The 12,432-nt window shown below is 35.0% G+C and overlaps 1 protein-coding gene across 2 annotated transcripts in view; it reads right to left on the reverse strand.

The window, feature by feature from the left end:
* Positions 1-1,275: 1,275 nt before the first annotated feature.
* SLC35F5 (solute carrier family 35 member F5) overlaps positions 1,276-12,432 on the reverse strand; it is a 37,717-nt gene continuing 26,560 nt past the window's right edge. For both annotated transcript variants that reach the window (XM_073884763.1, XM_025857162.2), the window contains 4 exons: positions 9,447-9,537; positions 5,068-5,222; positions 4,256-4,349; positions 1,276-2,119 (listed from right to left, as the gene is read on the reverse strand). In XM_073884763.1, the coding sequence (XP_073740864.1) occupies positions 4,274-4,349; positions 5,068-5,222; positions 9,447-9,537 (322 nt within the window). In that variant the 3' untranslated portion in view covers positions 1,276-2,119; positions 4,256-4,273. The remainder of the gene's footprint in view (positions 2,120-4,255; positions 4,350-5,067; positions 5,223-9,446; positions 9,538-12,432) is intronic.

Here is a 12,432-nt window from a genome sequence, read left to right on the forward strand (position 1 = left end):
TACATTTCTGGGAAATCACAGAATGGAAGTAATCCACAACTCTATTAAGAGGATGAACCCTTAACTACAGAGGTGCAGGAAGGAAGTCCTCAATTGCTTACTCTTCATGACTGCAGTATTCAAATAAAAAAATCATTCAGACAAAACTTGGTAGAAAAGGTAATAGGTGAGCAAAGCAGCAATAATTCATACTTGTAGTTAACTGATTTAATGATGCTTTCTTCTACAAAGGTTCTTAGATTAAAACACACACAAAACAAAACAAACAAATCCCAGCAGCCTAGTGGAAGAAGTCCTCCGCACGATCTATCCAGCATGTTAACTAAGGCTGACTGAGTCCTGAGTGACAACACCTGATCTGTATGACATGTGAACACAGAGCAATGAATAACCAAAAATCTCTCAGTTCAAACTCATCTCCTACCATTTTTAAAGAATAATTTAAAAGTTGAATTCTACCTTCACTGTTTCAACGATCTTACCCTGTAATTTGCTGAAGGTACTGGTGAGCTGTCAAACAGCAAAAACAGAAAGTAAAGTATCTAGATAATAAACCTCAACTGAAATTAGTCTTTGAGCAACCGAAATGTTACTTCATTAAGTTCTTTTTAAGAAAAAAATTCCTCAGAAGGCCACATTCTTTACACACCTTTTCCGAGTCAAGGTAACAAAATCAGTATTACTTTCAGCTTAATAAGAATTATTGGTGGTGCCAAGTAGGAGACCAGCTGTTTGTTTTTTAAACTTAATATCATAAACAGTCTTTTAAATTAATATAAAAGTTCTCACGACAAGCAAAATGATGGCCAAACTCCATTTTAGACTCACGGTAACACCAAAACAACTTTAAGAATGTAAGACAAACTGAAGCTAAATACTGTAGAGGGAATTTAAAAAGTCAGAACTGTTAAGAAATTTTGAAGAGAAATGCACTATTCTCACATAACTTGAAAAGGAAATGGGTGATTCATCAAAAGTCTAGATGAATCCAGAGACATGTTCATTCACTGATGTTCTACAGTGAACAGGGGCAGTTGCACAAGAAGTACACATAAAAGCTAAGCTTAAGAGTTGTAATTAAGAGTATTTTGTATTTAAGCTCGGTAGAGGAAAAATTGAAATGAAATTTTTAAAGTAGAATCTCTTTTGACCTTCTTTGGTATTTTAGCCATTAAACATTTATTTAGGAAAACTAGAGGCATCCAGTTCTAGAATAATTGGGCGTTTATATATGAAAAAAATCAGAAACCAATTAATAGATCTGTCATACACAAATACATATATATAAACATTTTATTTTAAGTTTTTCACTTCAATTTAAATCATTCCATTATGAAAACGTCTTAATTGAAGAGAGAATATTTCTTCAAAACTCTAATTAAGCAGAGCTTTATCCATTAAATTTACAGCAACAGAGCCTTTAGAAATACATAATTCTTCATTTTACAGTAATACTTCCCCTTTAAAAATTTGTCATAGTTTATCACAGATTTAAAATACAAGGCACCTAATGCTAGGAAAGGATAATACAGTTTATGTAGTGTGAGTGAACCAGACGTTTCTCAAATATGGATTCTCCTTAAAGTCCCACTAAATTTACATGGACACATTTGCATAAAATTAAGCATTTTTTCTGTGTTGTTAATTTGCAATATTCTATGAAACTCAAAAATATAGTCCGTACCTATTATAGGCAGCTTACTTCATCACTTTATCTGTTAAGAAACACTGATCTATATACTTAAATGATTTCTTGAAAACATTTTCATAATATAGTCCAGCATTTAACAAATAATATGTGAAAATAAAGTCTCCAGAACATCAGAATTTTATTCCTTGATTAGTTCAAATTATTTCAATCAGCTGAATTCCTTGAGATGTGTAAGGCAGGTTGGTCCTTTAGAGGGACTGTGGATTGGAAATTCCTATAACTGTAGTGATATGTACACAGCTACATAGCAAAGTACTTCATTATGAAATGAAGAAAACAGATATGAGGAAAATATATTTTAGAGTTCCAAAGAACTGAAACTGTTATTTTTCAGACTAGGCACTGAAACATTTCCTACAAAAACTTGCCAGAGATTGTCTCTTCGCTGCATAATGTTCCATTATCAAGCTAAAAATAAAAACAAACACACAATCATCATTAGTTTCCAACTGTCATAGCCTTAATTTTCTAGTTTATATTGCAAAAAGCAAATTATCTTAACATTGAAAAATATATCAAACACAGTTTATGTACTTAACAGCTGGTTAGTGGAACTGGAGGTGAGTACTAAAAACTCACAGAAGTTAGTTCCATACTAATGTCGAAGGCTGACAGGCAGCGCTGCTTTAAGACTGCATAGTAACCGTTTTATCCATGGCATACTCCACCATTACCTCACGGAGACAAAGACTCCTGCCACACCTGTCCTTTACACATTATTGTAGTCCGTCTTCACTATATCCCCATTATCCAGCTCTCACTTCCAAAAATATTGAGTCCTCGCCTGGGTGGGGTGGGTATGAGTGTGAACATGGGAATAATGCACAGCATACTAGGGAGGGTATGCATACATTATAGTACTAAAAAGCTTAATTTAAAGAATAACTATATGTATTTTTTTTAACTTGAAGATGGCAAGTAAACATATTTAGTTTCACTCTGTCCCCAAAAGCTCAGTAGAAGGACAATAAAGGGATTTTTTTTTTTAAAGGAATAAATCACATGGACAAAGAGAAGAGCAGAGACAAGAAAACAACAGCCAACCAGATAGCTCTAAAAGGAGGGGTGAAGAAACAACTAAAAACAGGAAAATTAGCATGGTTTACAGAAAAAGCAGTTAGACATTCAGATGCCCTGCTTTACTTTTCACAGCTCGTCAAGTGCCTCTTCTCCATCCCAGGAGAAGATACGAGGTGTATTCTCTAAAAGGGGTAAATAGAGGGTCTCTGGACTGGGGAAAGGCGAGGCACAATCCAACATGACTCAGGTAAAAGTAACATTTATATAATCATAACAAGGTAACTAGCTATCCAGAAGTATACAATAACTATACAGGGATTAAGAGGTGGGAAGGCAGGCAAATGGGGCGGAGGCAGAGGAGGGAGAAACTTGAAAGTAATCTATTCTCATCTACCAAAGTGGGAAAATCGACTGATGATGCCTAAAGGGGGGGGGGGCGGCAGGGATCCAAACAGCTGAGAGTTTAAAGTGCTTCCTCAGAGTAGGACAAGAACTGAAGCAGGACAGGCAGTGCGGGGCAGGTGGCAGATGCTTTGTACAAAAAATCTGTAGAATTCTAACTCTCTGAACTATGTGCACGTATAACCATCATAACAATAAACGCTAGAATAAAAAATTACCAAAGAAACCCAGAACCAAGACAATTAGCCCTAGGTTAGAGGTGAATTTGCCATGAAGACAGTGACACTTAAGACTCAAAGACCAATTTGAGTGCAAGGAGTCGACAGAAGTTGTTCAATGTTCTAGGTGAGGAAGGGAAGCTCAGTTGCTATCAGGAAACATTTCAATATAAAAGGACCTGAATCTCTCGAATTTCAGTAATTTACTGTGATCTCTCACTCTAAATGAATACATAACCACTTTTATACATGCCAAAAATATATGTTGGATGTATTTCAAGCATTCATTCAGTGAAAGATAAAATATCATGTACTCATTTGTCATGTCATAAATATAAAAGATAATATTTCTTAAAATTTTTTAAGAATGAGGAAATGTTCTTGAAACATTAAGTGAAAAAGCACAAAGAATCAGGATATCCACTATGTTAGTTATGGAAAACACAGACACATATATATAGGAAAAAGACTGGAAATACACCAAAATAATACATTTTTTACTTTTATACTAGGGGAAAAATATTTTTCTAAAATGTATCATTACATAAAATGATGATTCTTAGCATGAATAAAAGTAATAAACTTGGCATCATTTCATCTGCACACAGTTTAAACTTACCAAGCATTTAATACTTCCTATAAGCTTAAGAGAGGGACTACTGTAATCCCATTTCACAAATAAGAAAACTGAGGCACAGACAGGTTAATAACCTTGCATAAGATCACACAGCTAGTACAGGGAGAAGCTAGAATTGGAACCCAGGCAGTGTGACTCTAGAGCTTGTCCCTTACCCTCTAGACTATACTGCCCCTGAAAAAGCTAATTAGGAAAAACCAATTCTGTATTTGATCATTACAGGAATAAAGAACCTTATTCAATACTAATGCTAGTTAACATACAAACCTGGACTACAGACAACAGCTAACTAGCTCCATCCTCCTGAGAAACACCGTGCATAGGAATCAGACTCTCGCACTGTTCACTGTCTTCTGGAACCCTTAAAAAAAAAAAAAAATTAAGACAGTAGTTAAGGAAAGCTTTAGAACTGAAAGGAGCCCTTAAAAATGATCTATTCCATTGTCTGAATCTCTGAGGTCAGAACTAAGATTAGGGCAAGATTTCCCAACAACTTGCCCCAAGTTCTTTTTTTTTTTTTTAAAGATTTTATTTATTATTTGAGAGAGAGAGAATGAGAGATAGAGAGCACGAGAGGGAAGAGGGTCAGAGGGAGAAGCAGACTCCCCGCCGAGCGGGGAGCCCGATGCGGGACTCGATCCCGGGACTCCAGGATCATGACCTGAGCCGAAGGCAGTCGCCCAACCAACTGAGCCACCCAGACGCCCCCAAGTTCTTTTTATAATAGGATATAAAAATAAAAATCTTTTCAAAAAGAAAGAAATTGAAAAAGATTTGAGGCAGTGTTATCATATTTTATTATAAATTTTATTCACACCAGTGAAAGTTTTCAACATTTAAATTCATTACGGCAAAACAGTAAGCACTTAGTTTTGCCTGTAAATCAAAACATTTTTTTAAAGTAGTTGTTTTACCACCCAAAGGATCTGAACAACTTATTTTACCTGGCATAGTACACATACAAATTATAATCTTTTATTATTTCTTCACAAAATGTCTAAAAATTAGGCCAGCGTATGATTTCCAGTTTATTTAGCAAGGAATATATTTTTTAAAACTTATATTGGAACCAAACCTACCTCTGAATTCGATGTTTTCTGCATATAAAGGCAAAAATTCTTCTGATTCCCACCATCACAGGATCCCAATTATTATAATGGCATAAAAGAGTCACAATAAAAAATGAAAAAAATACAGGGATAGCGCCTGCAAAAAATAACCAAGAAAACTGCACCTAAAAATAAAAGATAGAAAAACAAAAACAACCCACAATTAAGACAATTTTCTCCTTTAATGTAAGTTTTCCATTTATGAGAATCTGCAGGAATAAGTTAAAACACTGAGAATACTAAGCACTGACAGTATATTATTATGTTATTATCAAATATGAGGATTCAGAACTTCAATGTATGATTCCACGTGCTTACATTACCAAAATACGTCTTGCTTAGGAAAAGGCCTAAAGGAAAGCCAGAAGGCATGCTTTTCATTTATTAGGTGTAGTACATCTGAGAGCAGAATTACAAAACATTAAGCTTTGTCTTCCACATCACAATGCCCATTTTTTCTTTACTGATTACTGCTGACTCTCAAGTAGATCCTCCCCACTTCAGTTTCTAAAGTCACCTTCAAAAACTCACATTTTTAAAAAATATGTTACAACATGCTGTGATATGCTGTGATATGTTACAGTTCCTTCTTGAAGACAGCACCAAAAACAGATGAACTCTTAAGTGTAATTTTTGCAAACCTTTTATTAACAATTTGCAACAAATTCTAATCCTGACTCTTAAAACTAGTTTGTTTCTGTAGTAACAAATGAAAAATTTCAAAAGGAAATCATGCTAAATAAAATAAAGATGACAAACAGGACTACTTTTATTAAGAAATGTGAGCCAGAGAAGACAAGCAGCAAGCAGAACCCCAGTGGTGAGGAGCCCCTCAGATATCACCAAAATCCATCATTTTATCAGGAAGAAAATTAAAAATAGTAAGATGCCATAAGGTGAAGAAAAAAATCATTCTTTCCTTTTTTGAGTTTACCTTTACCATCTAGGTTCAGCAAAGATCAAAAACAATTGTCAAAGAAGACTGCACGGATTGAGACTTACTGCAACCCACTGGTGTGATCTGCTTTCAAATAATGATAAAAATAGTAACTCCTATCTTTAAAATAGGAAAGAAAAACTTTTTGCCCTCTTTTAAGTGTTAAAAAAAAGTGAGGTTTAGAATCACAGGCAAGACTCCCTCTGGTGGGTGCTACTCTATTTCACAGCACCATTAGTCAGAGTAAAGGGGTTTTAAGAGAATATTTTTATGAGGGACTCAAATGCCTAACATAAGAATAATCACTGACAACTTGTAACATGCATGTCCTGCTTGTATGATACACACACAGGCTGTCAGTCTAAGACCCAGGAAAGAGCAGTTAGTAAGAGAAACTAAAAACCCTTCACATTGTTATCAAATTACGGGTATAACATATTCTGGGAATATTTGCCAGAATATATATATAATCAAGAAAAGCCACGATGCACTTAAAGTGCACCCAAGACCAGAAAAAGTATTAAAACTATGACTAATGAGAGTTAAAAATGCAGATATAGTTGGTAAGAGTGGCTTCATGAATATTCAACTAAAACCCTACTTTATAACTGAGTAAAAGCAAACTTTGTAAAGGTAGGTAAAACCCTCCCTAGTTGACTGTTAAAGACAAAGTTCACCTGTAACAATGCAGTTATTTATGTTGCCACATAATAAAAAACGTCTAATTGGATTTCCAACAAGCTATGAAGACAATTTTTCAAAATGAAGACATTTATTAACAAAATATTGTCTACATTACAAAAAATATCTAAAACCTGAATATATCTGAATATAAATCTGAATATAATCAGAGATGCTTCCTATCACACAAAATATCAATTATACTAAATAGGTTAACAATTTATTTTAGGCACGATAAAAGATATTGATAACTGCTAAAATTTCAGAAACTATATATACAGTTAGCTATTAGAATCAAAAAACCCCATGAAAGTAGATTTCTCCTGTTTTTTGTTTTTTTCACCTGGTTTATTTGAAAGAGAGAGACAGAGACAGAGACAGAGACAGGGACAGAGAGCAGGAGCAGAGGGGAGGAGCAGAGAGAAAGGGAGCTAAGCAGGGACCCCGACGCCAGGCTGGATCCCAGGACCCTAGGATCATGACCTGAGCCAAAGGCAGCTGCTAAATTGACTGAGCCACCCAGGTGCCCCTCTCCTGTTTCTATTACAGCTCTGGGGCACACCCTGTCACTTTTCCCAGAAGGTATCTTCCTACCCTCAATTCCCACCCACCAAAGGCCCACCTCTGACTCATTTAACTGGTTGTCTAATTCTAGATGTGAAGACAATAGAGAAAGGCCTAGTTACGTTTTTGTAATTATTCAATCATTTATTTATTTTCATTTTCCCTTTTCTTGTGTTTTGCCCTATCTTACAATATTTGATTAAACAAATTACATAATCATTTAATAAAATTAGATCCCCTGTGACAGTTTAAAAAAAATCCTAAAATTAACTTTCAATTTTTATTTTTCAAATCTGCAAAAGCTGATGTTTTCAAAATATAGTACAGAAAAATTCATTTACACAGCAGTCTACCAAAATCCTCTAACAACAACACTTTTCCAGTTTCACTAGAGCAAGTTTGATTGATATTCAAGATCCTGAGATGTGGGAGGACCTGAATATTATTCAAATCTGTAAAGAATCTAATGACGTGTAACTTTAGTGTTATGTCCATTTATAATGTTCACATTCTTTGAAAATGTATGGTACACAAGATAATTCTCAATTAAGGAGAAGCTCTCTGTTTTTAACCATGACAAATAAATAAGAATTTACTGAGCCATGAAACAAAGTAAATACCAGCACAGAACTGTTTTTTAAGTAAAGAGAATACGTATCACTTAGACTACTTTGCCTTTATCCTAAGAACTGCACAAAGATCTAAAGAAAAATCGCTTTAAAAATCTGATTATAACTTCTACATATTATAAGTCTTTGGGCTTTCAAGTATTTCCTCTTCAAAATTTTATTAAAGCAAACCACATACACACATACACCCACATACCATTTTGTCATTTAACACTTGGGAGTTCAGGGGAGCCTGGGTAGGTGAGTCAGTTAAGCATCTGACTCTTGATTTTGGCTCAGATCATGATCTCAGGGTTGTGTCACTGAGCCCCGTGTTGAGATCAAGCCCTGTGTCAGGCTCCAGGTGGGCGTGGAGCCTGCTTAAGATTCTCTCTCTCTCCCTCTGCCCCTCCCCGCTCGTACTATTTCTCTCTCTTAAAAAAACAAAACAAAAACTCAAAAGTTTGTAAACTTTGAACTGTGTGATAAGTGACTACATCTTTTAGTACTGTATATATGGGATGACTCTTTTCTCTGTTAACCCCCAGAGGCACTAAAGAAACTCCTCCCTTCATGCTGTGGGGAGGGATTCTCTTTTCCATGATGTTATCATTGCCAATGTTTATCATAAAAATCCCTGCATCTTTGGGGCACCTGGGTGGCTCAGTCGCTAAGCATCTGCCTTCGGCTCAGGTCATGATCCCAGGGTCCTGGGATCGAGCCCCACATCGGGCTCCCTGCTGCGCGGGAAGCCTGCTTCTCCCTCTCCCACTCCCCCTGCTTGTGTTCCTTCTCGCGCTGTGTCTCCTTCTGTCAAATAAATAAATAAAATCTTAAAAAAAAAAATCCCTGCATCCAGACCAGGACATCATAGAAGAGGGACAGAGCACCTGCCCTCCTAAGTCCAGACAGAAACGAGCATTTGCTAAGAAACATTATTCCTATGTTGCTCATATCTGTAATAGTATCACAGTATTAAGGAATCTTTGGAATTTATCCTAGAAATCAAAACACCACTACTTAAATAATAAAATATATCCCATCCCCTATTCTATACCACTGACTTACCAATGAAATGTGGAATAATCAGCTCCAAAACTGGAGAACTACATATAAAGATACTGTCCTTAACTTAGAAATTAAGAAAAAAAAAAAGAAAAGTTAAAAATGTAAGAGATTATTCATTTCTTTGGTACTTTTGATATATCTATATAGTAAAGCACCTTAGAGAGGCAGAGCAGGCATCAACTATATTATTCATGGTTGTACTGCTTATAATTTAATCACATGCCCTAACTTTCATTATCTCTATTTTAAAAATGCATCTAAAATAGGGGTGCCTGGGTGACTCAGTTGGTTAAGTGTCTGACTTTTGATTTTAGCTCAGGTCACGTCATCAGTATCATGAGATCAAGCCCCACATGGGGCTCCACTCTCAGCGGGGAGTCTGCTTGAGATTTTCTCTCTCGCCCTCTGCCCCTCCCCCCACTCATGCTCTCTTGCACATGCTCTCTCAAAAAAAAATTCATCTGAAATATCTAATAAACAGTTTGCCTTACCTTTTGCATACACATGTCAGCTATTATGGACAGAGGTATTGTAAGGCTTAGTGCAAGTGTGCCTATCAATGATGAGGTAAGAAAGCAGCCCCTAAAAAGGAAAAAAAGAAAATATACATTTCCATATTAAAAAAGTAAAGCAACCAAAGAAAATACAGGCATGAAAGATCAGGAGTAAAGACAAAAGCTTAGGACAGACTGAGACACAAAAGTAACTACGATGATTCTTAAAGTTCACCTTCAAATATAAAAAATCCAAATATGTAAGAATAAAACTGTCCAAGTACTTTGTGTGTATATATATATATATATATATATATATACACACACACACACTCATGCTATTTTCAAGATATACTTACAGATATTAATCAACTTCAGATGTACAGCTTCTATTTCATTAATATTTTTTATAAAACTGTCAAAAGAGTTCTTAAAGTTTTGTGATGATACTTAGCTAACAAAGAAAATAGCTTTATTAAACTGCAGGACAATACTTCACAAAACAGACTTTTAAGAAAGTGATAAGCCAACTTACGAGTCTGTCACCAAAGCAAAAATATCTTACCCTCATGAAAACTAAAATAGTCTTCAGATCTGTGTTGCTCCTTTAGTTTGGCTTAGCATTGAAAAGAACTGAAAATGTTTTAAGGATACTTCCTTGTTGCTTTCCTTTTTTCTAGCAATTGTCCTAATCAAAACCTAAGTTCTTCATTTTATTTTCACCTTGAACTATCAATGTTGGTATCAAATTCTGAAATATCATTCTGCACATAATTTAATTTAGTTGAAGGAAAAAAATGAAAGGAAGCATTATACCAAATAGATAAGCCATTTATACAGACTAATAATTTGAGTGTATAAAAAGAAAAAAGGAGTGCCTGGCTGGCTGTCAGTAGAGCATGACACTCTTGTTCTCAGGGTCATGAGTCTGAGCCCCACACTGCAGGCAGAGGAAGGAAGGAAAAGGAAAGAAGGAAAGGAGGAAGGGAGGGAGGGAAGAAGGAAGGAAAGAAATTATAAGCCAAGATAAAACCAAAATGTATATAATAAGGACTACAGACCCATGGAAATTCTAGACTAGTAAATTCTAGCTCGGTGTATGACAGAATTAATACTGTCCTGCAATAAAAGAGCCTATCTCTCGATAAAGTGTCACTCAACATATTCAACAGAGGCTGTACCATTAGTTCTTATCAGTACAGTAAAGAGAACTCAAGCGTTAGTGGTTCCTACTACATAAGCTGCTCTGTGAAAAGACAGTTCAGGAGGTCAATTTTTTTTTAATGTGGCGTATGTTCTTAGAGATTTATAACACAAAGTACAATCATGAAGAGTCTGAAACAAGGTATTAAGAAGAAAACTGTTTGACTTACACCAGCTTTTCCCAATTTAGCTGATGGTTGAATCCTTTTGTCATCTATTATCATTTCAGGGACACACTTTAGGAAATGCTGAGACAAGAGAACTAGGTGCTATCATTCAACATCTATACAAATGGTACAGTATATGGGTTTAATAGTGCACCTCAATTTTTTTTAAATAAACAATGAGTGACAACTACACATCTTTAATTTACAAAGAAAGCTCACAACCACACTTTGAAATCTGTAGCTTACTACTCAGCACTTGGATTATGTATGCTTAAGTTTCCTGTACTTTTTATAGGTAAACATACAATAGCCCTGATCCCCCCCAGCAAAAAAGGGAATCGTCCTACATGCAGATTATAGCTTCTGATTTAAATGTGTATTTTCTTATGATTTAAAAAGATGTAAAATATATAGAGATATGCTTCTTACACTTGTTTTGTTGCCAAGAACACCCAGAATTTAAGGGATATGTTTGTTTCATTACTGACTGATTTACTGCTACTGAGCTGTCACCATTAGTACTCTTAATCACTTGAGTGTCAAAGTATATCTGAAAAATAAACCTTCTTGAGGTCCTGAAAAATCCATCCTAGGTAAGGATGGATTTATCATAATATAGGACTACAAGTGTCCAATTTAACTATTCTACAATACATACTCATATACACAGTTGGGAATATAAGTTGTGTTCCCTCCATGGGGAATGATACTGCAATTCTCTATCAAAATGTAAAGTCCTTATGACTGACTCTGTGCGCATTTAACCTACAGAACACTTACATATACATGCAAAGATATATATAGGAGAATATTCAATGCTATTTTCTTTACAAAGCAAAGAACTGGAAACTTAAAATGTCTATCAATAAGGAGCGGGTAAAACACATTATGTTCTACCCAGTATGTCACATAATGGATTGGAACATAATATACCAGAACACTACACAGGCTTTAAAAAATGAATTGAGCCTAAGTGCTGATATGTAAAGATTTACAAAACAATCAGTGAAAAAAAGCAAGTACAAAACAATATCCATAGTATGTTCCCATTTGTGTGTTAAAAATAAGACAAATTGGGGATGGATTAGGAGACTGATATACACTTTTGCATGTATAGAAAATTTTGTAGAAGGTTTAGAAGTTAATAATGGTTGCCTCTGGGAAAAAGGAACAGAGATTTAAAGTGAAAGAGAGATAAGACTTCCTTTTCGTTGTATACCCTTTTGTATAGTTTTGTATATACTATTCTTTTCATTCTCAAAAAATTAAATTAAAAAAATTCCAAAACATGTTATTATTTATTTAAATGGAAAGTTTTCCAAGGGAGCAAACTAAAAAAGCTCACACAGAGGGATTACATGTCACAACTCCTACTTGATCATTCCCTAAAGCCTACATTAAATTCTGCTAAACATAGTAAAACTCTCTACTGTATATGTTTAATTAAAACTGTAGCTCTCAATAAAGAATGAGCATTTTAATATTTGTAGTGACACAGTCCCGGTTTACTATGAGGCTTAATGTCATACGCATCATAATAAACCCTTCTCTAGTCTAACATCCAAAGAAAAATTTAATAATTGCTTTCAAATATATTAATTTGCCTTGAAATT

The sequence above is a fragment of the Callorhinus ursinus genome, unplaced genomic scaffold, assembly GCF_003265705.2.
Source record: "Callorhinus ursinus isolate GAN/ISIS: 27379988/994484 unplaced genomic scaffold, GSC_fseal_2.0 scaffold2, whole genome shotgun sequence".
NCBI classification, from domain to species: domain Eukaryota; kingdom Metazoa; phylum Chordata; class Mammalia; order Carnivora; family Otariidae; genus Callorhinus; species Callorhinus ursinus.